This window comes from Mesocricetus auratus, unplaced genomic scaffold (genome assembly GCF_017639785.1).
Source record: "Mesocricetus auratus isolate SY011 unplaced genomic scaffold, BCM_Maur_2.0 Super-Scaffold_100008, whole genome shotgun sequence".
In the NCBI taxonomy this organism is placed as follows: Eukaryota; Metazoa; Chordata; class Mammalia; order Rodentia; family Cricetidae; genus Mesocricetus; species Mesocricetus auratus.
This window is the reverse complement of record NW_024429192.1, coordinates 6,253,992-6,279,921: the sequence shown is the minus strand read 5'-3', so window position 1 is coordinate 6,279,921 and position 25,930 is coordinate 6,253,992. Positions and strand designations below refer to the sequence as shown.

General features: G+C 46.7%; 1 protein-coding gene across 2 annotated transcripts in view; it reads left to right on the top strand.

The window, feature by feature from the left end:
• Positions 1 to 25,930, top strand: part of Ifnar2 (interferon alpha and beta receptor subunit 2) — a 35,291-nt gene that overhangs the window by 6,594 nt on the left and 2,767 nt on the right. For both annotated transcript variants that reach the window (XM_040750495.1, XM_040750496.1), the window contains exons 2-8: positions 4,779 to 4,870; positions 5,880 to 5,921; positions 6,739 to 6,862; positions 8,823 to 8,995; positions 13,028 to 13,194; positions 15,793 to 15,958; positions 22,425 to 22,552. In XM_040750495.1, the coding sequence (XP_040606429.1) occupies positions 4,779 to 4,870; positions 5,880 to 5,921; positions 6,739 to 6,862; positions 8,823 to 8,995; positions 13,028 to 13,194; positions 15,793 to 15,958; positions 22,425 to 22,552 (892 nt within the window). The remainder of the gene's footprint in view (positions 1 to 4,778; positions 4,871 to 5,879; positions 5,922 to 6,738; positions 6,863 to 8,822; positions 8,996 to 13,027; positions 13,195 to 15,792; positions 15,959 to 22,424; positions 22,553 to 25,930) is intronic.

Genomic DNA, 25,930 nt, shown 5'->3' with positions numbered 1-25,930 from the left:
GACCTCCCAGCACTTCCATCAGGGGGACTTGAGTGGAACAATGGGATTCTGCTGGTGTGGTCCAGTTGGTACCCAACCATGGAGCAATGGCATTCATGAGTCCTGATCAGCCCCAGCTTGCTGGGGAAAAGAAAGTAGCTCAAATACGAACTGGAGGTTTGAGTCCAGAACATGCCACCGCCCCCTCAGTGGGTGCTAAAAAGCCAGAGTCAAAGAAAACTTAGCCTAAAGGCAGGAGAACGTGAAGTCACCATGGGAGTCCTACATACAAGGCCCTGAGACTGATAGCGGCTGACTCCAGAGATGACACAATAAGAGCTCTGTTTGAGGAAGACCGAGCTGCCGGGGTCAGGCGCACTTTTAAGGGGCTCTGTTAAGAATTCAGGCAGGGCTCCAAAACTGGAAATTCAAGTCAACAAAAAAGAATTTAGTTAGAAGGCATCGGGTATGAAATGGAGCCTGGTTTGCCTGGGACAAAGCAAGGGGAGAAGATAGCTCTTGGCCCAGAGGGAGAAGGGTGTGGGGTGTGTGTGGGGGGAGTGTGTGTGTGTGTGTGTGTGTCTATGTTCCCACTACTGAAGCAGTTGAGTCTCACTGCAAACACATCTTTTTTTTTTTTTTTTGGTTTTTCGAGACAGGGTTTCTCTGTGGCTTTGGAGGCTGTCCTGGAACTCACTTTGTAGACCAGGCTGGCCTCGAACTCACAGAGATCCACCTGCCTCTGCCTCCCGAGTGCTGGGATTAAAGGCGTGCGCCACCAACGCCCAGCTTGCAAACACATCTTGAAAACAAAGATCCATCACCATCAGAAAAAAAGCAGAAGACCAAGGCAGGTATGCAGATGCAAGTGAGTCATCCCAGATAAGACCATGCAAGTATGTCCTGCATCCAGGAATGTTCCTGGCCGTGCAACCACTCTTCCATGGAGTTCCAAGCACATCACAAGGCTATCCCAGACGATGCTTCCACGGGAAAGTGGAATTATAAGATAAATTGTGGGGAGGGTGATTGAATACCTCTGCAGAAGGAGTGTGAATCTTAACCTGGAATCTCCAACTTTCTGTGGAAGATGCCATGGGTGGGACCTGCCACCCGGCAGAGAGACTTTTGCCTTTTGATTTTGGTCTCAGAAGGTTTTATTTTAGGGTGGGGACCAAAGAGTCTCTCTGTGATCACTAAGACCTCAGTGAGAGAGAAGAAATAAGATCAAATGGGCTCCTTTAAACTCTTAAGAATCCCAGTCTCTGCTTGGAGTGGGGACTGCTTCCTAAGACTCAAACCCCAGAAGCTGAGAAAATAAATATAGTAATCCCTTGATAACCTCAGGAGTCAGTTCCAGAGAACCTTGGAATACCAGCCTCCAAAGGTGCCCAAACCCCTGTGTTAGATGCTGTCGTATATGTAACACCCATCCTCACGAGGCACGGAGGTGTGCAGCTGTCGTCCCAGAGCTGAGGAAGTAGGACAGCAAGATGACCATTCCAAGTTCACAGCCAACCCGGGTTACATGGCAAGACCTTGTCTCAGAAGACCAAGAGTTAAATTTGTAAATGTCAGGGATGGTGATGTGTGTGGATTGGTAGAATGTCTTCTAGCATATTTGGGTGTGGGTTGGCTCCCCAGCCCCATGTAAAACCAGGTGTCATGGCACACTCCTTATAATCCCAACGCATATGAAGTAGAGGAGGAGAACCAAAAATTCAAGATCATTCTGTTACAAAGCAAGTTCAAGGTCCTTGCTACACAATTTACACATGTCCAGTTGCTTACTTTTCATACTCTGAAGGGCCAGGTTCTCAGAAAGGATCCCTGCCAGAATAATGAAAATGAAAAGAACAATGGAGGTGGAACAAATGGTTGACAGAAAAAGGATTATACACAGCCTTCAAATGAGTGGAAGGATACTCAGCTCCCACCCAGAACAAGAGATAAAAATTAATATTAGAAAATAATTTTCATTCATAAACTTGGTTTAAAAATAAGAGCAAGAGTTGGACGTGGAGGAGAGGGTGTGGAGGACACGCTTCAGTGAATCGGCATAGCCATAAACGCCAGCAGCTAGACTGCTTCTGTCAAGGCTGCAATGTTTGGCCCCCTTGCCAAGGCGTTACTGTTTGTCCCTCCAGAACTACCTTTCACTGTCTTCCCCTAGGCCCCTGTCTTCCAGGCACACACCACCCTACCTGAGTTTGGACAGGATGAAATAAAACTATGCATCCTTAGTTCCTACCTGAAGCAGCTGTGACCTGGAGGTGTTGTTTAATTTCCTGTCGTAACTCTTCCCATGGGATTTTCTTCTTACAAATTCATGTTGGCTTTTGTTTTTTCTCTTCAAGGCCAGAGTAGTCATACCTTCCCTCTTGCTAGCAGGAGGTACTACTGAACGTTCCCTCCTGGTGGGCATGCGTCTTATTCACGTGTGTGTAACTAGACCTTATTAAAGTCTTCCTCAAAATATGCTAACTGCCCTGTGCTGTTTTCTGTATACCCACTGTCTTCACTCATTATGTGCTATAATAATAGAACAGCACAGGTCAGGTCACTTTTAATAACAGAGATTTATTTGGCTCACAATTCTGGACACTAGGAAATCCAAGATCACACCCACAACAGGAATGACTGGACCAAAGCAAGGCTAAATCCCACCGCCAAACCCTACAGTTCCGTATCTGACATCTAGGGTCCTCGACGATGCCGTTGGAAGCTCTAACGGTCTTGGGCAGCCCTGACCCTCCAGTTCCGCCTGTGGTGCATACGGCCTTCTCCCTGACCCAGCTCCAACTTGCCACCTGCAGCTTTCCTTAGTGAGCAACCCACATTTCTGACATCTCTGATAACCTAGGGTCTCCATGGCAACGTGGACTTAACCTACACAGTTTCACACACACAGCCTGTTCAGGAGATGGATGCGCCCCTCAGGAACTTTTGAAACGCTGGTGTGAGGCTCCCATTAATCTACTGACTCTTGGGTCTTGCATTCCTGCAAAAGCCGCACCACACGGAACACCGAGGTCTACAGCCAACTTGAGATGTAGGCTGGCCTACCTGGACGGCAGCGGCTGGCCTCCCTGGACGGCAGCGGCTGCCCTAGGCAGCAGTTTTCCAGTGGGGAAGAGGCACCATTGGATTCTACCCACCTCTTCGGTGGTTTTCTTTTCACACGAAAGGCCTTCATGTTCTAGCCCAGGGCTCTCAGTGGGTGGCATCTTGCCTTCAGGGTAACTTCCTTATGATCCCAGTGAGTGCAGACTCCCTGGTTTGTCTTTAGCTGCTGCGCTAACATCTGTATCAGCTGCCAGGGCTACACAAGCTTTGAACTCGCTCCCTTCCTTGCCGGCCTGCATGTTTGTCCGTGTGTTTCGGCATCACCTGTTGCTCTCTTTCGGCATAGACGTGGGTAAGAGCGGTGAGCAGTAACCATGACGACCTGCGTGCGCATCCTGTCTTTAATTCAGATGTCCTCCCCCAAAAAAATCACTCCATGACTTCCAACTCAGCCTGCTCGGGACACGGGCAGATGCTTTGCCGGACTGCAACGCAAGTGACCTTTAGCCAACTTCCCTATAGAATCCTTGTTCCTCTCTGAAACCATTCCAGCACAGTCTTTACTGCTTGTGTATCTGACCGCATTTTGGTCTTCCAAATTCCTTCTTCAAGTTTTTAGCACTTTATAGGCACTTAAAAAGTCAACAGCTCCAAAACCTTCCATATTCCTCCCGGAAACCTATCCCAAAGACTTAGGAACCACGTGGTCAAGGTTGTAACAGCAATGGCTACACTTGTTACCAGTGTTCTGTATTAGTTACTTTTCTCACTTCTGTAACCACACAGCTGACAGGAAGCCACTCAAAGGAGAAGACTGTGCTGGTTCACAGTTTGAGAGGGTCTAATACATCGTGGCAGGGATCACGTGACAGCGTCAGTGGTGAGCGGGGCAGTGTCATGTGATAGTGGGTCGGTAGAGGCATACTGTACAACTATATTAAAAAAAAGAAAAGGGTATTTTCTTTGGTGGGAAGACATCTCAAATTTATTTTTAGTAGAAAAAAAATTAAGCAGAAGGGGGCTGGACATTCCACTTCTTCCCTGAAAGAAAGGGAAGTACATTTGGCCAGGGAGGTGGTGAGGCAGGAGTCTTGCTCAAGTTCAAGCCAGCCCGTGTCACATGGTGGTAATACAGGCGCTGGAGAGATGTCTCAGCAGCTAAGGGCTTACACGGATTCAGATTCCATCCTCAGCACCCGTGAAGGGAGGCTCATAACTGCCTGCAACTCCTCCTACTTGGGCCCCACAGGCGCCATTGCTCACATACACATACCCACACACAGGCACAGAGTTCGCTATTTTAAGTGTAATTATTTAATGATTAAAGTAGATTAATCAAATGCCTATTGCATTCAAGCTTCAGAAATGTCTCCTTAACCAGGGATTGTGTACCGGAAGCTGGGGGAGAAAAGCTGAGCAGACCGACAGATAAGCCCCAAGGCCTGTCTGTCCACGCTGGCTTCAAACTCCGTCCCCTGTGTAGCTGAGGACGACCTCGAACCTTTGATCCTTCCACCACCTGTCTGGGTGCTTAGACAGGAGATGTGTACCGCCACACTGAGTTTATGCAAGACTGGAGGCCAGTTCAAGGGTACCCACAGAACCACATCTGCAGCTCGAAGTCAGCTAATTCCCACTCGCCTTTTACTGTCATGTAGATGGATATCATATACATATGACAGTGGAATTGGGCACTTCTGAGTTTTGATCTCCTCAATGTTGATTTCTTCCAGATGTGAGAGCAGAGAAAGTGCTTACAAACTCACCAGGATGCTCCCAAGCCACGCCCTCTCCATCATCCGTTTGCTCAGCCTGTGTCTCATGGGTAGGTGCTACTTTTCATCACAGCTGTTAGAGGAGCAAGCTTGTGTCTATGTCATCACACAGAGCTCTGGCATGGAGGGGCAAACTCATGTCCGTAGCTGGACGACCTGGGTCACCATGACCAGAATCAGGCATCCCAATGGCTTCCTGCCTGTTAATTTTAGTTAAGCCAGAATAATGTAAAATACAATCATATTAGGGAAACATCCTTGCTTAGAGTCCCCATACCCTTAAGTCCAAGTGGAGTTTGGAAGAGGACAGCGTCTTTATCTCTTTCCATACACACCAAATTGAAAATCTAGCCCAGAACTTGGGTTATGCATTTTATCTCATTTTTAGCCCTTTTCTCTCTACTACAATTCTGTTTTTTCACACCCTTTCCCTTGACTGTTTCACTTGACAGATTATTTGTTCCAGTTTGTCCTTAGGGAATCCATGAGTGCGACAATTGTCCCAGTATAGGTATCCATGGATAACGTGTACCACCTGTGGTCTCCACCTTCTGTAAAATGCCAGAAACTCCACTCCCACTAAGTCTTTGCAAGATCCAGGAATAAATGTCTCCCCTTACTTGAACCTACTCCAAGGGGTCAACACTCACTAATTCCTGTCACAGATACCCTTTCTTCATCTGCCATCCTGGGTAAATATCTTTACCTTTGAGGTGTATTAGTGGACAGCATGCTTATTTATATCCTGAGAAATTTTTCATATAGACAGCTGCTCCTCAGACACTCTTTCTACCCAACCCTCGCTGTTGTATCGGGTCCCAGAGACCTCACTTGACATCTGCCCTGAATGCCACCCTCAAACCACACAAGTGTCTAATTCTGTGGCGCCAACGACGGCCAGGGGCATGTCTATTCTTCACAGCATTTTTGTTAGCACAAGCAAATCTCAATGTTAATTAGTGCACACATGTCACTAATCTAAGAATTTTAAATTTAGAGTGATGTTGATGATCTGCGCCCAGAATAAATCTCATTGTAATGTGTCTTTCTTCCTCCTAGTGTGTGTGAGCCTACAGTTCGTTTCATCAACTGATGTTGAGGGTAAGAATTATTCTGAGTTTGACTAAATTTAATGTAAGGGTCAGAGTGTTGGCCTAACAGACAGGGAAAGGGGAGGTCTGATCTCAGATATGCTGACAAGTTTATTGGAGTCCTTTGTCCTTGGGAGGAGCCAAGATTTGTAACTGCAGTCTCCATTATGTCCCCTAAAACCATCATGAGGAAAAACACTAGAGATCATTAAGAAATCCTCGTACAGAAATCTGAAGCTTTTAAAACCCCTCACTGATAAAAGAATGAGGAAACAAAATATGATCCAGACATAATTTCTCTTTAATTTCTAATCTACTACATAGTGGTTTCAGGTAAAGGAAAACGTATTTCTTAAAACTCCTTTTTGTGATCAGGGGAATTGGGTTGGGGAAAGGGAGGGAGGGTGGGAGACAGGAAAAATAGAGAGAGGGAGAGTCTGAAGTGGGTGGAGTTATGCGTGGACCGCCCAGTGGAGAGGGCAGGATGGAGAGGGAGTGTGGGACAACACCCATGCTCGGGAATGAACTTGGTTATCCTGGATCCATGAGCTGTACAGTTGATGATAATTGGAGAAACATCGTGTCCAAGTCTGTTTACAGGGTACCGAGTTCCTGTTTGTGGACCTTCCTGCTCTGACAATGTGTTGTCACTAATTAACTTCACTTCCCGTGTCCAATCGACTTCCTGTGTTTTCCGGATGCCAGTAGACTTCCATCAGGGCTTCTCTGTGCGACACTGGGTCCCAGCTCCTAAGTGGGAGAGCGATCCTGAATTCCAAATTTCACTGTTTTGTTTTGTTTTTCTTTTCACCTCCTGTTCCCTCCAGATTATCCAAAGGAATCTTGCGATATAAAACTGACGTTACGAAATTTCCGGCTAATTGTGTCATGGGAACTACAAAACAAATCCATCCCACCAACTCACTATACGTTTTGGTCCACAATCATGAGGTTGGTTGACATTTCTTTTTCTTCTCCTCCTGAACACTCTGCCTCTCTATCGTGTGATTTCCTTGCTCGGTATATGTGCTTCCTGTCCCAGATGTTTAGGTAAATTTGTGTGGGGGGGGTGGCCTTTGTGTGTGTGTGTTTGCTGAGGACAGAGGTTGACATTATCTTAGTTCTGGAGACAGACTCCCACTGGGCTTGAGGTTTTTGCTAGGCTGGCTGGCCAGCAAGCCCTGGGATCCTACAGTCTCTGTCTCCCCCAGGCTAGGATTGTAGGTGCTGCCTCTATGTCCCTCTTTCCAGGTGACGCTGGGGACTGAACGCAGATCCTTACCCATGCCAGACAAGCACTTTACTGACTCATCCATCTTCCCAACTCTCTGTCTTGATTTTTTTTTTTTAATTCGGAACCTTAAAGAGCCAAAGTCAAAACACCTATCCTTTCTTAATTAATTTGAATTCTTTAATAACCCAAAGCTCTTTGGAGACAAAGCTCATGTTCATAACCAAAGGCAGCTTCTTACAGTTTACAGTTTCCCTAATGACCCCTCTCCAGCCACCCTGATGTTCAACGTCTCACTTCCCTTAGGGCTCAAAGGTCTGTTGACCATATTGATGGTTTATATCCATTTTTTTTTTTTTTACTCATGGAGACAAGTTAGACTCCAGAAAGCCCTGGTGGACAAGCTTGAGTCCAAAGTCATTGGTCACTGGCCAGTTTAATATTTAGCCCAGAGCTTTTGTCCCTTCTTAAGGATTACTACAAGGAGTAGTTCCCACATTCAACAGCACTCTGCTGCACCCTAGCTTAGACCAAGCAGCTCTTTGGAGAGAGAGAGTGTATATATGTATGCAGTGTGGCCCTGGCCCTAGATGTCCTTTTCTTGGTTACATATCTGACTTCTGACTGTTGAACTGGCCAGGAGAGGGCAAGGGTCCTCTGTGAATCTCCCTTTCTCCTGACGTGTCTTGGTTTTTATCTGCTTGATGACCACACATGTCGTTAACCGACCTGGTCTAGTTCTGTAGTTGTGATAAAATTACGCTGGCCAAAGGGGACTTGGAGAAGAAAGGGATTTGCGGGTTTTGCGGGATTTGCGGGATTTGCTTGGATTACAATCCCAGGGTACCATCCATCACTGAGGGAAGTCAAGGCAGGGACGTCAAGTGCCACGTCACAGTCCTGATTAGAGGGAGGACAAAGGCATGGCTTAAGCTAATCACCCAGCTAGCATGCTCTACTCATACAGTCCAACACCCAGTCCAGGAAGCAGGGTCACCCTCCTTCGGGGTGCATCTTCCAACCTCAGTCAACAATCAGGACAGTCGCCTACAGATGTGTCCGCAGGCAAACTCAGCCACTGCCTTCCCCACCTTGCGTTAAGCTGACAGTCACAGCTAACCAGCACTTTCCCTTTCTTACCCCAAGCTCGGTGGATCAGATGTCCATGCTGTCCCTAAACTAACACAGCTCTGACTTAAGACCGAGCTGTATGGCCTCCAGGCAGAGACGGAGGTCTCAGGAAAGCAGTCATGATTTTCCTCGAGAGTGAGGGAGGTCCTGGCTTAGGCCAGGAAAGTCCAAGCCCAGAGTGTGTTCATTCATTCATTCATTCATTCATTCATTCATTCACTCACTCATTCACTCATTCGCTCACACATGCAGTAGATTGTATCCATGAAATAAAAACCCTTCCCTCTAGACACAGACACTCAGAAAGAAGCTGGGGACGTCATTAAGCAAATAAAGGTGTAATGTAGCAGTGGGAACGAACCCTTGGGGGGGGGCGGAATCCAGAAGAGATGAAGAGTGTGGGGACAGGGAGAGTTGAGCCTGTCCGTTTTAAAATAAAGTAGGTGTGGCTGTCTAGGCAGAGCCCTGAAGGAAATGCATGAGGCGCAGAAGATGGAGACTGCACGTGCTCAGCTTTTCCTCTTCCCTGTCCCCCCTCCCACCCCAAAGCAAACTGGAAGACCCGAAGGCTTTGGAGAACTGTACAAATATCACGGAATCCTCTTGCGACGTGACAGATGAGTGGGGATACAGAAATGAGAACTATGTCCCCATCGTTGTAATTTACAGAGGAGACTCCATGCAGAGCCTCTGTGACAGCTTCGAGATCACGGCCACAGACAGTGAGTGGGTTTCTACGCCTTTCGACAGTGAGTGGGTCCCGTGTCTCAACGGTGGTTGGCCACGAAGGAGGAAGGTCAGCAAAAGTGTTTGGCTTGAGAGCTGGGCTGACTCCTCCTGGCCCTGCCTTGTGTTGCTCAGAGCCTCACCTTTCTGATCTGAAAAGTGGATCCATGACCTGGACCTCTCAGATTATTGTGCAGGTTTCCTGCAGTAATTGCAGCTGTTTTCCTGCTCTCTTTACAGCCTGCCAGGAAGTGGGGAAAGAACCTGACAGGAAGTGGGGAGGAGCCTAACAGGAAGTGAGGGATACTTGACAGGAAGTGGGGAGGAGGATTTGTACAGTCCTTCCTAAGCTGTCACATCAGTTTAGGCCATTGTCTTCCTGACCATCACAGCCTGCCTGAGATTGTAACCCAATAAAGCTGCCTGTATAAACAGCGAGGGCCCTCAGTTCACAGGGTGAGTGGAGCCCAAGAGTGGGGTGAACCCTTCCTCTCTGTGCCTGTGTCTGAAGGCTGCCCCCAAGTTACAGTACCATTACTTTCTCAGTTTCTAAATTTAAAACTGGTTCCCAAGCAGTGATTTGGCTTTGGCATGCTGTTACTGACCAAGTGTGCACACAGACACACCTTGGCAAAGTTATAATGGTGGCCGAGCCATGACCCATGCATGATTCAGATCTCTCAAGGTCACGGCAGTAGTGTGCAGGCTTTGAGTCAACATTGATATCTGTGCATAGGCTCACAGAAAACAAGCTGAAGAAGAATCTATAGATCATGGCAAGGAACTGATATTAAAGGAATGAGTATTTTTTCCCACGATCCAAATGATAACCGGGGTTACAGTCATGCACCACTGTGAGAGAGGCATTACAGCCTAAGGTCACTGTAATCCCAGCCCCTGTGAGCCCAAGACACGAGGACCTACTGCAGGGTTGAGGTCGCCCGAGGCTCCCTGGAATGTAAGAAGCCAGCCAAGGCTGTACAGTATGACTCTATGTCAAACAAACAAACAAACAAGCAAAACAAAAACCCCAGGAGTAGAAAAGCAAAACAGACATCATGCTTTGACATGGTTCTTCTGAACGGATCTGGCCATGTACATTAAAAATGAATAAATAAATAAATAAATAAGCCATCAAGATGGCTCAGTGTCAAGGCTGTACAGTATGAACCTATGTCAAACAAACAAGCAAAACAAAACCCCCACGAGTAGAAAAACAAGACAGACATCATCCTTTGGCATGGTTCTTCTGAACAGATCTGGCCGTTTACATTATAAATAAATAAGCCAGCAAGATGACTCAGTGTTAAATGAGGCACTTGTCACCAGACCCAGTGACCTGGTCAACTTCAAGAACCCACACAGAAGCCGGGCGTTGGTGGTGCACACCTTTAATCCCAGCACTCGGGAGGCAGAGGCAGGCAGATCTCTGTGAGTTCGAGACTAGCCTGGTCTACAGAGCTAGTTCCAGGACAGAGAAACCCTGTCTCAAAAAACCAAAAAAAAAAAAAAAAAAAAAAAAACCCACACAGAGAGAGCCAGTTTCCAAAAGTTGTCCTCTGACCTCCACATGTGTGCTGTATGTAATACATGTGCCCACACATATATGCATGCATACACATAAATAAGGGAAATAAAACCCTTTAAAAAACCTTAAGAGCCGGACAGTGGTGGCTCACACCTTTACAGCACTCAGGAGGCAGAGACAGGAAGATTTCTATGAGTTCAAGGCCAGCCTGGTCTACTGAGTGAGTTCCAGGATAGGCTCCAAAGTTACAGAGGAACCCTGTCTCAAAAAACCAAAACCAACCAACCAAACAAACAAACAAAAGCCACCTTAAAATAGTAGATGTGGTTCTATCAAATATGGAGGAATAAATGAAATAAAAAAACCTTTAACATGTGACCACTCTAGCCGAGAATTCCTCATTAATAATTTGTTGTAGAGAAATGACCAAGAGGATTGGAGAGTTGGTTCTGCAATTAAGAGAACATAGTGTTCCTGCAGAGCTACTGAGTTCAGTTCCCAGCATCCACAGGGAGGCTCACACCACCTATACAACTACAGTTTCGGGGATCTTCTGCCCTCTTCTGGCTTATAAAGGAAACTGCACTTACATGCACATTCCCCACAAACATACACACATACACATAATTTAAAATTAAAAAAAAAAACTTTTAAAAGGAAAAAGAACAGGGTGGTGGTGCACGCCTTTAATCCAAGAACTCAGGAGATAGAGGCAGGTGGATCTCTTTAAGTTCAAAGCCAGCCTGGTCCAGGAACCCTAGAACTGTTAAACAGAGAAATCCTGTCTCCAAGGGAAAAAAAAAAGTCGGGGGGAAAGGGAGAGGGGCCGGGGGAAAGAGAGAAATAGCTAAGGACAAATATAAAACTGTAGCTCCAAGAACACTGTATGACACATTGATTCTTTTCATAAATAGTAAGGATAATCTGTTTGTTCAAAATAGTTAACCAGTTGGGGGTCTAGAATACAAGGATTTAAATTCAACCTGGAAAATTGTGACGTGAGTTTGGGGGGTCAGAGATACTCACAAAGGCCAGGGAAGAACATTTTAGACTTTGTGAGTCACACAGTCTCTGTCCTGGGTTATTCTTGGTGTTTTCCTTTGAGATCCCTAAAAAAACAAGCAAAATCATCCAAAAGAAAAAAATCTGAAATTGTAGGTTGTGCCAAAGTCTAACCCATGAGACATGGTTTTCTAACCCTTGAGGTAGATAAGTATGTATTAAAATGTTTATGAACTATAGTTAAGTGAGTCAGTACTGAAGAACCAGAGGTAGAGAATTGTGAGTTCAAGGCCGGCCTGGGCTGTGTAGGAACAACCTGGGTTGTTTTTGGGGGGGTTGTTTTTTTTTAAGCAGTTTAGTGAAATTATAAGAAAAAAAACATTGTGGGTTAGAGGGACTTAGTTTCAGTGTGTGTGTTTGTGAACATGCATGGGCGTGTATAGAATTTATATGCCCAGTTAATACTTGTGACTATGTGTATATTCATGTACATACATTGTAAAAAGAAAGTTGATTGTACTCAAAGAAAATTACCACCTTGTTTTCTACAAATGTGTGTGTACATATTGGTTTTTTGAGACAGGGTTTCTTTGTGTAGCTTTGTAGACCAGGCTGGCTTCAAACTCACAGAGGTCCACCCACCTCTGCCTCCCAAGTGCTGGGACTAAAGGCGTGTGCCTCCACCACCCAGCTTTACAATTGTGTATTATCATCCTGTATGCATGTTGAATTATGAAAACATTTTAATTTTGTATCTAGGACACAGGTTGAGAATTGGGACTCTGTTGGCGTCAGTCTCGCATCTGTCTATAGTGCTATTGAGTCATCTCACTGTCTTATTCTCTGTTTTACACCAGCAAATCCAAACGATGCTGTACGGCTAGAACTAGAAGCCCATTCACACAGTATTAGCCTTTCTTTAAAAGAAATGACATTGTGTCTGACAACAGGAGGTGTGGTAGTTACACATCTAAGAAATGACATTGTGTCTGACAACAGGAGGGGTGATAGTTACACATCTAAGGAATGACATTGTGTCTGACAAGGAGGGGTGATAGTTACACATCTAAGGAATGACATTGTGTCTGACAACAGGAGGGGTGATAGTTACACATCTAAGGAATGACATTGTGTCTGACAAGGAGGGGTGATAGTTACACATCTAAGGAATGACATTGTGTCTGACAACAGGAGGGGTGATAGTTACACATCTAAGGAATGACATTGTGTCTGACAACAGGAGGGGTGATAGTTACACATCTAAGGAATGACATTGTGTCTGACAAGGAGGGGTGATAGTTACACATCTAAGGAATGACATTGTGTCTGACAACAGGAGGGGTGATAGTTACACATCTAAGAAATGACATTGTGTCTGACAACAGGAGGGGTGATAGTTACACATCTAAGGAATGACATTGTGTCTGACAACAGGAGGGGTGATAGTTACATATCTAAGGACTAACTGCATTCACTTCTCACCCTGTTTCCCACGCAGCTAGACTTGAGCCGCCAGAATTCGGGGTTGTCGGCTTTACAGATCACATAAATGTGACAATGAAATTTCCACCCGTCACTCCCAAGCTATTCAGGGAGAGCATATGGAATATGCTAGTCTATAGGTCGCTTGTCATCAAAGAACAGGCGGGTCAGAGCGTCAAGCTGGTAAGTGGTTCTTCGTGCTCAGATCTAAACAATGCCCAGCTGGCTGTGGATATCCTTCAGTCTTCCCAAGAACTGTGTAGAGCCAGGGGGCGGGGCTTGCTGCACCGCATTGGAGGAGGTAGCTCAGTGGTAGAATCGCTTTCTACCAGGTCCAACACCCAACTCTGCAGAGACAGGTGGACACAGAGACGGGGAGGCAGAAATGGGGAGAGAAGTTGTATCATCTCCCGTCACATTTCAGCCATGCTTCTTCATGTCTGTACCGTGAGCTGCAGCATTTTAGACTGTTTCACAAGTGAGGTGTGTCTACTGGGATAATAACAGCACAAGAGTGATGGGAGATGCCTTTCTGTAAATCTGTCTTTTATTGGTTGTTGAATAAAGCACTGTTGGCCAATAGGGAAGTAAGAGAGGTGGGACTAGGAGTCGAGCAGGATTCTGGGAAGGAGAAACACAGGGAGTCACTATGTAGCCGCCATAGAGGTAAGAAGTCCAGACCCTTTCTCCGGTAAGAGAAATACTTAGATTAACAATTATGGAGTAAATACTTAAGTTAGAGATAGCCAGTAAGAAAACAAACAAACTGCCAACAGCTTCATAATTAATATAGCCTCCTGTGTGTTTATTTGGGACTGATGCGGATCTAGAACTAGGCTGGCGGGAAGACTTCTCTCTACACGGGAGGATGAAAACCATAGGCCGCAGGCCTCTTCTTTATTAAAGAAAATCAGCCTTTAAGTCATGAAATGAAAGAGGCCGTTGGTGTAACCCAGGCCACAGGTGGGAGTAGCCTGGACCAGCTGGTGATGTGATCTTCCAGTGTGGCGTGCGTTTTTATAAATGAACTCTGCGGTGTGGGAGAGAGAGAAAAGAGAAGGGTTACGGCTGCAGTGTGTTACAGTCCTGATATAATGAGGGCTCTGGGTGCAGCTCAGTCAGGAAATGTTCACTGCCAGTGTGGTGTTCAGAGGGAGACCATGACAGACACTGCAGGACCTGCGTCCTGAGTTAAAGGGAGAGTCCTTCGGTCAGAGTGAGTTGTGGGGCAGACCCTGGTTGGAACAGGCTCCAGAAAAGCATCACGGGGCTGGCTCTCCTCCACAGCCTTTCTTTTAAAGGGAAAGAGCAACCTGTAGCAGAGCTATAGAAGGTGAGCGTGAGGGAGGGGCTTTCTAAGATTGGAGAAGTGACAACATGTCCAACGCTGGCGCAATGCCTTGGAGAAGGGGAGCATTAGTGGACTCTCAGTGGGACGTCCTAGAGTTAGTGGCATTTCAGGAGCATGGAAAAGGTGCCCTTGGCTGGGCGCAGAGACGGAGTGGAGTACCGCAGCAGAGATTGCTGTTACTGTAAGGAAACACCTGTGGCGACACGCTCTATCGAGAAGGAGGTTTGACTCTTGCTTTTGGAGTCAAGGTTGAGAGATGATGTTTTTTGGTGGCCCTCCCACTCAGTCAGTCCTGAGACAACACAGCGTATCACGTGACGAGAACAGGGAGCATTCATGTGTGTGACCAGGGGTGGTTTTCTTATTGAACCACCAGGGTTTAGTCATGGGGCTCTACTCCAAGGACCCAAACTAATCCTAATCACATCCCAAAGGCCACGCCTCTAAACACCATTGTCACTCAGGTTCAGCCCACAAAGGCCACGCCTCTAAACACCATTGTCACTCAGGTTCAGCCCACAAAGGCCACGCCTCTAAACACTATTGTCATTCAGGGTTCAGCCCACAAAGACCACGCCTCTAAACACCATTGTCATTCAGGGTTCAGCCCACAAAGACCACGCCTCTAAACACTCATTGTCACTCAGGTTCAGCCCACAGAGGCCACGCCTCTAAACATTCCTGTCACTCGGGTTCAGCCCGCAGAGAGGATTCCATTTCAACATAGGAACCTCTGGAGGATGCACTCAAGCCACATGCAAACAGAAACAGAGTCAGCTGCTTGACTGGAGCCTTTGCCCGCCGAAACCGTCCGCTACTGCCCCGGGCGTGCTCAGCGTCCCGGAGGCCTGTTTCCTGCCCGTCCTCTGGGAGGCGCCAGCTTTGCTGCTGCACCGAGACCACCCCGGCCCCACTCTCCTCCTCCAATTCTTCCCTCCACGCTTGAGCTGCGGTTTGTTGAGCTGTCTGCCTCTTTGTCTGGAAAAGAGAGGCTGCTAGGGATGCGGGCTTACCGGAGAGCTCGTGTGGCTAGAAGTCCCAGCTTAGGAAATTGCTGCTGAGAGCGCAAAATGAGACTTTTTACAGTCATTATGTAGGGTAGAGGTGAGGCTAGGGGAAAACGATGATATTGTAGAAATGACGTCATGGAAACCTTCATTCGCTTTAGGGCTTTTTCTTCTCATCCGTAAAATGGAGCTGATAAGCCAGATGCCATGGTTTTAGAAAATATGTGCATTGTGTGTAGACATGTGGGTTGGTGGAAATTGCTTGCTTCTAGAGACTTAGAATCCTTTTCACTAGTTAATCCTACGATGTTTTTAAACCAAGGCCTTAACTGATCTCTCTCTCTCTCTCTCTCTCTCTCTCTCTCTCTCTCTCGTGTGTGTGTGTGTGTGTGTGTGTCTATGTGCCTGTGTCTCTTTTTACAGCACAAGCCCAAAATGAAGAACATCACTGGGAACGTCACCTATGTCCTTCGAGACTTACTTCCAAAGACAAACTACTGTGTATCTGTTTATTTTGAAGCTGAAAACCCGAAAAACACTATAAAGTCTCCCTTTAAATGCACCGTCCTTCAGCCTGACCAGGAATCAGGTATGGTTAGGTTTTTAAAATTTGCACTTTTATTTTGATGGAAAACCTGTTGAATGAAAGGAAAGGAAAAAAAAAAAAAACCAACTCAAGTTCTAGTGTGCTGAATGTACTTCTCCCAATAAATGCACATCGTGTCACTGTTCCTATTGGTCCGTCTCTAGTGTCTGTCCTGCCGTAAGAATAACCAGTATCTGCCTGAGAAGGTTAGATCCCTGTAGCACTTTCATGTAAGGAAATCTGGGTTCGATTCAGCACCGTGTGCCCTTTGGGCATTGTTTGTGCCTAGTGCTAGAAGTCTCGAAACTGCTTCACGTCCTGACATTAGAAGCCTGAGAAGGTGCAGGAGGGAAACCGGGCCCTGGGGTGTGAGTCCTGCAATATTGGTTCTGCATGTAGAGGGAAGGGGCCTTCTCCAGGCTAATACTGTCACCCCAACCTTTCTCTATCTGAGAAGCTGAGTGGCCAGGACGAAGGAGCACCTGTCCGGAGCACTGGCAGGGAGCATGGGGTGTGGTGGTGCATGCCTATACTCTAGCCTTCCGGAGGTGAGGCAAGATGATAAGTTTGAAGCCATCCTGTGCTGCGTAGTGAGTTTCAAGCCAGCCTGAGTCATATAGCAAGACCCTGCCCCCCAAAAAGAAGACGTGGAAAGGAGAGCAGCTGAGTTTAGTCACCTTCCCTATTTTCTTGGACAGTTACTAGTTCTTCAGGTGTCTAATTGAAAGAAGAAGGCCCTGAAAATCCCCCTCAGAGATGGCTCTGTAAATTCTTCAGCCCCAAAGACGGGCTCCTAAACGCCGTGGTGCATCAGAGTGAAATTAAGATTGCTTTTGCAAGGGACTGGAGAGATGGCTTGAATGGAAAATGTCCCCATGGATGGGCTCATGATTGGAGCCCTTGACCTCCAGCTGATGGCTTGATTTCTGAGTCTTTCTGGAAGCTCTGGGAGGTTGGACCCAACTGACCAAAGTGGGTAACCGGGCATGGGGCTAGCCTCGACGGCCCTGCTGTGCGGCACATTCTCTGCGCCCTCGCCCACCGCTTGAACAGCTTCCAGTACACACTCCTGCCACCGAGTGAGCTCCTCCGCACCTCCTTCCCTGTCAGGATGGACAGACTCCGACATGGTGAGCCAAAGCAAATCCTGTCCCCTTCCATTTCTTCTGTGAGGCCAGTCTGCCACAATGTTGCCAATGTAACTGTTACAAATGACTTAGCTCTTTGGGGGATTCAGCAAGCTGCACTACCTAGGGCCTGGCACTAGGGTGGTCCATAGCGGTGGGACCTCACCGTCCAGTGTTTCTGCAAGCAGAAAGATACACAGGTTGATACTAAAGGTAAAAGGTCAACCTTTACCGGAAGTGGTGTTTCACTCTCTGTAGCATATAGGTCCTACACAACCACTAACACCATCTGTGTCTGACGCCAGACCTCTTAACTCTGAGACAGGCAATACTCGAGTTTGGACCTGTTTCCATAGATTGTCCCCCACTTTAGACGCTAGCCACAAGGTCAAGGACTTCAGACCACAGGGACTCCTGTCCAACACGGCTACAAAACCAAGACCTCCCCCAAATTCCTCTCAGATCCAATAATTTGATGCAGTGCCTCCCAGAACCCAGGAGACTTAGGAGACTGTTTGGGATAAAGGTTCTACATGAGTCTAGTGAGGAGGGTTCATGGGACAGGGATGGAAGGGTCCGAACACTGGAGAGCGGCGAGTCATGTTCCGGGGCTTTAGCTGGGCCTAAGTCATCAGCCACAGCATGAGACTTAATGTCCTAAAGTACAAATCAGCCCTCATCCTGAAGCTGTCTCCCTGCCCTCCGGGCATCGCTTCATTGGCATAAACTTAGGTGGTTGCTGCCTTAGCCTTTTTTTTTTTCTGCTGTTAAAAATGAAATAACCCAAGTGGATAACTTTAAATAAAGAAGAGGCATTTAGGGGGCTGGAGAGATGGCTCAGCAGTTAAGAGCACTGGCTGCTCTTCCAGAGGTCCTGAGTTCAATTCCCAGCAACCACATGGTGGCCTACAACCATTCATAGTGGGATCTGATGCCCTTTATGTAGGCATTAAGTCATTCATGCAGATAGAGCATGTATAAATAAATAAATCTTAGGGGGGGAAGGATCCAAAATAGGAAAGCTTCCTTTCAGAACCATAGCTCGTAGGAGATGTCACAGGCCTTGGAGGACATGTAGCAAGGTGGTTTATGCCGAAGTCACATTTGCAGTATCTTATCCATTCCCATAATGACAGCATTACTCCACGCATAAGGGCAGAGCCTTGTGACCCAAGCTCCTCCTACCGCCCCCTGTACCTTCTCAGTGGGCACTAACTACACAGGGGACTTTGCAACCATAGCAGACCCCAAATGGTGCTTGTTAAAAACAGCAGGTCTCACTCGGGGAATTTCATGAGGTTTGAAGCTCTGTGCCTAGACACACACACACAACGCGCGCGTGCGCGCGCGCACACACACACACACACACACACACACACGTAATAAAAAAATAAATTCAAATTAGCAAACAACAGAGGAAGGTTTACTGTGACCCTGAGTGGCTAACCCAGCAGCTGGCCATTCTCTGGAAGGTGACCGACTCTCCCCTCACCCCACCCCACGCTCCACCTGCCAAGACTTGGTCTCGCAATAGCTTGCTGTGGGTTCATCCCAACATTATCCGATGTTAACACATTGTTTTACGTGTCGTCCGCCTCCCTTCCGTCACTAACTGAGACAGTTAAAGGGCAGGGAACTACAACTGTCCAAACAGATGTGTTTTCTTGTCTGGCAATTACACAGATTCAGATACTGTGACGCCTCCCCTGTCCTGCTGCCATCCGAGCCACTCTTAGCCAGCAGAACCAGCTGTCCCTTGATGGACAGCTGAGGCCAGTGCGTACTCTTAGCATAACAGCCACGGGAGGATTCTAGCCCAAAGGTATCATGAGGAATCCTCCCCCTTGTTAATCCCTATATCCATCAATTGGCTCTTAGAAAACCCTGAGGGGACTCTATTCACTTGTCAAACAGCAGCAGTGACAGAAATAGAAATCTCACACTGTGGGACTCCCGCTGCTGCCGGAGACGAAATAATGATATTTAAAGATAGAAACAGAACGACACTAAGAACTACGGGGGAAAATAAAGCAAGCAGTCAGTCACTCTGTAGACCAGTCTGGCCTTGAACTCACAGGGATCTGCCTGCCTCTGCCTCCCGAGTGCTGGGATTAAAGGCGTGCGCCATCAACACCCGACTGGGATTGATATTTTTCTATCACATACTGAAAGACGTTGGATGAGAAGAGTATTTGTTTAAGTTGTACTGGTGGTGGAGTGGTACACAAAATTATGGACTGTACATAGTAGTTTTACTAAAGCTTAGAATACGTTTTCATGTTCCTGGAGTATGACAACCATAAAATGGAACACGAATTCCCATTAGAGAATGAATGGGGATTTTAAAATTCAGAAATAGAAGTGCAGTCTGAAACTGTTCAATATTCCTATTTTTTCAAAATTGCCATGAGCTCATCCATAAGAAAGAGAAGGACCAATTACCCTGATCATCTATAGGTTTATTTATAGAACTGATGCTAGACCCTATTATGTCACTTCTACTGGTCCACAATGTAGTTGTTAGCAATCTGAGAAGAAAGAGTAAATCCAGACCACAGAGGCCGCTCCACACTCTGCACCCAGAGTGACCCATCGCTCCTATTATCTGTGTAACAAGAGATAGGCTCTCTTTGTTCTCACTCAGCTTAAACATTTTAATCGCATTGCTTACTTAATCAAATTTCCATGTTTCTGTCTAATCATCTACTGGCCTTGTATTTATTATATGTATGTCCAAAACTATTCACACATAATATGTATAAAAAGTGACACCTATTATGAGTGGAACTTTCTTAAAAGACTTGATGTTAAACATTACAAATGATTAAAAATGTCCTTTTAAAAAAAAAAAAAGCAAGCAGTCAGGTGAGGAAGTGTGGGAGCCGGGTGAGCAGCCCCCCTTTCAAAGATGGCCGTCTCGGTGCACACCCCCCCTTCAGTTCCTGATCAGCTGTGGTTTGTGTGGAGGTAGACGAACCTCAGGAAGGGGCTGAGGGAGCAAGTGTGGGCCAGCAAAGAAAGGACTAGTGGTTGCCGCCCGCGTGGGCGTCCTCTGCTCAGCAGTCCACTCCCAAGGGCTTCCCAGGGACTTGTCACACCCTCAGTCACCGGGGTGGCTAGTGGTCCTGCGCGGTGTGATCTCCAGTCCTTCGAAAGCAACTCATGCTTAGCTGTTAGTATGCGCCAAAGCATCCACAGTTCATGATGGGTAGAGGGGCGTGGGTGGCATGCCTACAGCATCCGCCACCGACGGCCAAAGGGAGTACTTCCTGGATGAGGGCCCCGGGGAGCTGTGGTGGGCGGGGTAACAGTAACATAAAGGTATCTGGATCTTGATCGTAGATGTGTTAACTTGCTACCTGCTGGGGACAAAGAGGCTTGGTGGTTCCTATTAAATTCAAAATAGAGACAGATTGTCCCAGGCCACCCGCGTGGGTCTCCTGGGAGCACCGAGGACCTTTCAAGGGAAGGAGGCAGAGGACAGTGACAATGGAAGCAGAGGTCGGACAGTAGGAGACTGGGAGTTGCCTGTCAGCTGTCCCTGGGGATGGAGAACTGGCTCTCCAGAGCAGAAAGGGACATGGAAATGGACCTCCGATGACATCCGCAAACACCCTGATCTTTATTCCACTGAAAATCATTTTGGACGTCGGAGTTGTAAGCCAATCTGAGTTGAGCTAGGTTTTGCCGACTTGCTTCTTTAGGCAGGACCATAGGAACAAAGCAAATGGGTCTCGGAGACATAGCAGAGAGGGAATTCCATAGGATGGCCCATCGGATGCTGGAGAAGCATTGACTTGGAGTTCAGTGAGCAGAGGGTGAACAGTACTGGTTTAAGTCAGAGACGGAGGGAGGCCCTAGATGACCTAGGTCTTTAAAAGCCATTAGGAGGGATGGGGACCCCAGGGGGACTTGAGCAGATCTGACAGGATGTAGGAGGAACATCAGTGTGCCACAAAGTCGGGGATCCAGGTGGCTCCCTGTCAGGCACCGCAAATAATCCAAATGGGAGACCAGCAGGGAAGAACTCCAAGAAGAATTAGCCTTGGCAGTCTTAGAAAGTTCTCCTGTCCGCTGCAGAGAATGGCAGTCACAAAACACCGTCCTTGCTGCCCAGGCCTCTTGGGTTTCAAAAGAAAGACAAGATGCATCCAACGCCAAGATTTGAAGATAACAAATTTCTGCTGCCCAAAATAAGCTGACCTAACCCTCTTTTAGGAAGGTGATCTACAATGATAACACATGCGTAATAGGCCACAAGCCAAGAGAGGTTGCATTTTACGTTGCCACTAAGGGAAAACGAGACACAAACCTTTAAGTCATGGAGACCTCTGAGCCTGATGACAAATCGCCCTGTGGGGAGGGTTACCGTAGCTCGCTGCTGAGCGCGATTTGCATAGTGTGTTCCTAGACCACTATGTGTCAGCCATGTGCGGGTTGAATTGGATGCACTGCTCTCCCTGTGGACTCTTTAGAAAGTCAGGTGGGTCACCTGTGAGTCAGAACCCTGTGTTACCCAAGGCCTCACCCCTGGGGGTTAGGAAGCGTGGGAAGATTTTGTGTGTCTGAAAGCGGTGCCTCTGAGCCTAGGCCTGAGGATTCGCCACCATTCGTGGGCCTGGGTTTGGAGGTCAGGGCTAACTACCAATGAGCTAGCTGTTCATTAACTCACCCTTTAAAAGACTTGAAGTATACGATCAATTTTCAGTGCCTTTTCTCTCCTATGTCTGTTTCCCCTCAAGCTCGTACTAACACAGAGCCTTTCTGGAAATTGAAGAGAATGCTGCGTGTGGAGACGCACTGCGCCTTGGCACGGTGGTACTTAGGGAAACTGCTGCTCTCAGCGCAGAGGTAGAAGTCTTCCAGAAGGAATCTTGACAAGAGCCTAGGGAAAGTCTTTCACAGGCAGAGAGAGCACCGAGGCTGGGTGCCTGATGTGGCCAAGGCCGAGCCTCGGAATGGCCTGATTGGTTTTCCAGGCTGCTGTTCCAACCTCCAACTCTCCCATCTGGGCCAAGCAGGGATTTGCGGTGTGACAGAAAAAGCAGGCTCCAGTTTTGATTGTTGAAATTTCAAGAACCACAGACAGCTAGGAGCTACTCTGTTGCAATTACAGAACACAAAACTATGTTTTCTTTTTATTTTGAAACCTAAAAATGTTTTGTTTAAAATAAAAGCACTTATATTAGCTTCCATTCTTTGGCATCTAGCGATAGAATTTTTTTTCAAACTTTTGCCTCGTCCGCATTAACTTCTGGCACGAGACCAATATGAGTGTTACCCCACTTGTGACCATGCACTGAATTTCTTTTGAATAAAGTCATTTATCTTTTCATCAACAGGACCATCAGAGTCTGGCAAAGTAGGAATAATTACTGGGTGTGTGATAATAGTGGCTTTCTTCAGCGCCATCGTAATGCTGAAACGGATTGGTTATATATGCTTAAAAAACAATTTCCCCAATGCCCTGGTATGTAGTTCTTCTATCTTTATTTCTTAAATTATGTGTTTATTTTTATTGGCGTTTTGCTTACATGTATATATCTGTGTGAGTGTCTCAGATCTCCTGGAACTAGAGTTACAGACAGCTGTGAGCTGCCATGGGAGTACTAGGAATTGAACCCAGGTCCTCTGGAAGAGCAGCCAATGAATGCTCTTAAACACTGTGCCATCTCTCCAGCCTATCTTTACTTCTTATTTTAACTTGATAATTTTTATTATAGATGTAACATGTTTGCAGTAAAGAATCTCATTTTCCAAAAACATCAGTTACCTTGGTTGTCCTAGATCCTTTATTATCCCTGCAAGTCTCAAACGTATCGGGGCATTTTCTATTTTCTGTCTTTTCTACCTATTCTCCCTCTCCTCTCCTCCCTCCCCCCTCCCCCGCCCCATGGTAGGTATTTGTTCATGTGTGCGCGTGCGACGTGGAAGTCACGTGTTGACTTTAGGTGTCTTTCTCAATGGCTCCCCCGGCTTATTTCCACTTGGATATTTTAATTGGGTCTTTGAGAATTTCACACAGTATCTTTTGTTCCTGTCCTTTCCTGGATTGCCAACTCCTCCCAGAGCCTTCCCCTTCCTACCCACCCAACCTCACGTTCTTCCTCTCTCTTATTAAAAAGAAACAGAGCTCAACTACATTTACACTTACATACTTGTGCTTGGGCAGGGGGTGCCGTCCGTGGCATCCTCTGAAGTTTGAGCCGGGCTCGTCCCTCTCTGTCTGCTGTGCGGGTCTGGGGTGGAGCCCGGTGCGCAGTCTTGAACTAGAGTGCTTCTGCCTGTCATTCTGTCTGGCCTGCCCTCTCCACTTTGTTTTTTGTTTTTGTTTTTGTTTTTATGGAGTAAAACATGTTTTCTTTTTAGTAAGCTCATTTGATTTTTATCTATTCAACTGCATATAGCTTTTCCAAAACAAGCTAATGATTGCTTTTTTTTAACTTTAAAACAATTTTTTGAGATTACAACCACATCATTTTTCCCCTTCCCCTTCCTCCCTCCAAACCTTCCCATATAACGCCCCCTTGCTCCATCTCAAATCTGTGGCTTCTTTTTCATTAATTATTATTACATACATGTACATATGCATTGTTATTACACACACACATATGTACTTATATTCCTAAATACACACGTGCAACCTGCTCAGCCTGTATAACGTTACTCTTACATGTGTGTTCCGGGCTGACCGTTTGGTACTTGATAATCAAGTTGTCGCACTCTTCCCTGGGGAAGATGATTTCTCCAGCTCCAGCCCCCCGTTCCCCAGTTGCCTATGGTTCTCTGTGTATGGTTGCAGACTGGGCTTTCCGGGACTCCAGTCTGCTCTGCCTGTCTATTGGTGCTGTCCTCGTTTCCGGAACTGTCTATTGGTGCTGTCCGCGTTTGGCTCGCGTTTGGGTAGTCACTTTGGTGAGACGGTACAGGTGTAGCTTCTAACAGTCCTAGGAGACACACTCTCACAGCACGCTTACGGTCCTCTGGCTCTCACGCCCCTTCTGTCCCCTCCCCTGCAATGTTCCCTGAGCCTTAAGGGTGGGCATTGTTTCCCCCTTTATCTTTTTAAGAAGGTCTCTCACTGAACCTGGAGGCCCTGCGCTCAGCTAGGCTGGCTGAGAATGAGCTTCAGGTCTGTGGCTATCCTGGAATTACATTATTATCCAGGCATATCCCCCCCCCCGCTCCTGTAGGGCATTTGGATTTTCTTCTCTCTCTCTTTCCAATTAGGAATAGTACTATGGAATTTTTTTATGTAGGTCATCTTTTCATTTTTTAGATTACTTCACTGAACCATACACACACACACACACACACACAACACACACACACACACACACAGAGTAGGTTTATCTTATAAAATGTCATAACGAGCTAACTTGTCATGCTTTGTTCTATGTACTTGATGGCTGCTCACGGTTGTTCTCAAGGGCTGCTACTCTCCTGAGTCATGAAGACAGCGGTTTGCTTAGCTTTTGTCTGTTTCTGTTGGCAGCTCATGGGCCTCGAAGAATCTGAGTGTTGACCTTCATCTTTCTAAACGCTGTGTGTTTTCACTCAGCTGCTTTTCCCGGCCATTTATCGTCTTTCCTGTCACATTGTCCCCTCTTACGTTGCTTTTGTAACCTTTCAAATGGAGACGCCTTGTTTTCTCCTGGTGCAGCTCATCTGCATCATCCCGTTCTCCCAGCGGCCACTGTGCCTCCACATGGGGTAGCTTCAGTCACTTTGTTCTACTGTCACCTTGGCTCTGTCCTCTACTTCTCTGTTAAAAACTGTTGCTCTCCATGTAAGCAAACCCTCCAGAAAAAGGAATGTATGGCACTCTAGGCCCAGTGTGTTTGGAGATGCGTTTTTACCAGAAAGTTCAATTTGGAATCAAACTCGGGTCTTGCACGTGCTAGTAAAGCTTTTTAAATGGTTACTGTTTTGATTTTAACAAATCCTTGTTGACTCTCTACTGAATGACCTGTGCTCCAAGTGTCGGTTTGTGGGACAAGGCCAACAAAATCCCAGGTGGGCTTGGTTTGAAGAGTAGGGCAGACTGCAGTTATTCATAAATGAGAATATTAGTCTCAAAAAAGTGTATGTCATTCTGGGGATAAATTTTTATGTCAGTAATCTGCCCTACATAGTGAGTACAGGGCCAGCAAGTCTACACAGGGCAGACTGTCTCAAAGAAAACAATCAAAAGGTTTGGCAAAATCATTGCATACTGAAGTTGGCTGTGTTTGATTAGAAAGTAAGGGTGAGGCTGCTTCCAGCCTCAGAGGAACCAAGTACAAAAGTCGCTGTGCTACTGAGTTTCACCCAACCCAAACAACTACGTAGCTTATGCCCAGATGGAGACAAAAACAAAACCACAGTCAGCTCTGCCGGGGTTCTCTCTTGCCACCTTCCAAAGCACCGATGCTCACCAAGATTAATCCAGATTACTAGGGACATGGATTATTTTCCTGGTTTTTATATTCATAGAAACAGAGTATCATTTTCAATAGCCCCAAAATCCACGCAACTACAGAAGCGGCAAGTTATTTTTTTAATTTAAGAAATAAATCTAATAAAAACACGCATGCCCACCACACAGGAAAGAATAACATAGGGTGACAAAGGCCATCCAAGGAAAAGCCCAGAAACGCGAGTGTATGCTTAGAAGCCTGCTGTGTGGCAGCGGCTGTGGGGGAAACCAGGGCTGGCGATGGTGTCACCTGTACCAGACAAATTATATGGGATCCCTCTCTGTCTCATAACACACACGGTTTACATGCATAGTAAGTCTAGAGGCTGGGCGCTCAGTGGCATGGGTTATGCTTAGCATACAAAGGGCCCTGAGTTCAATCCCCAGCAT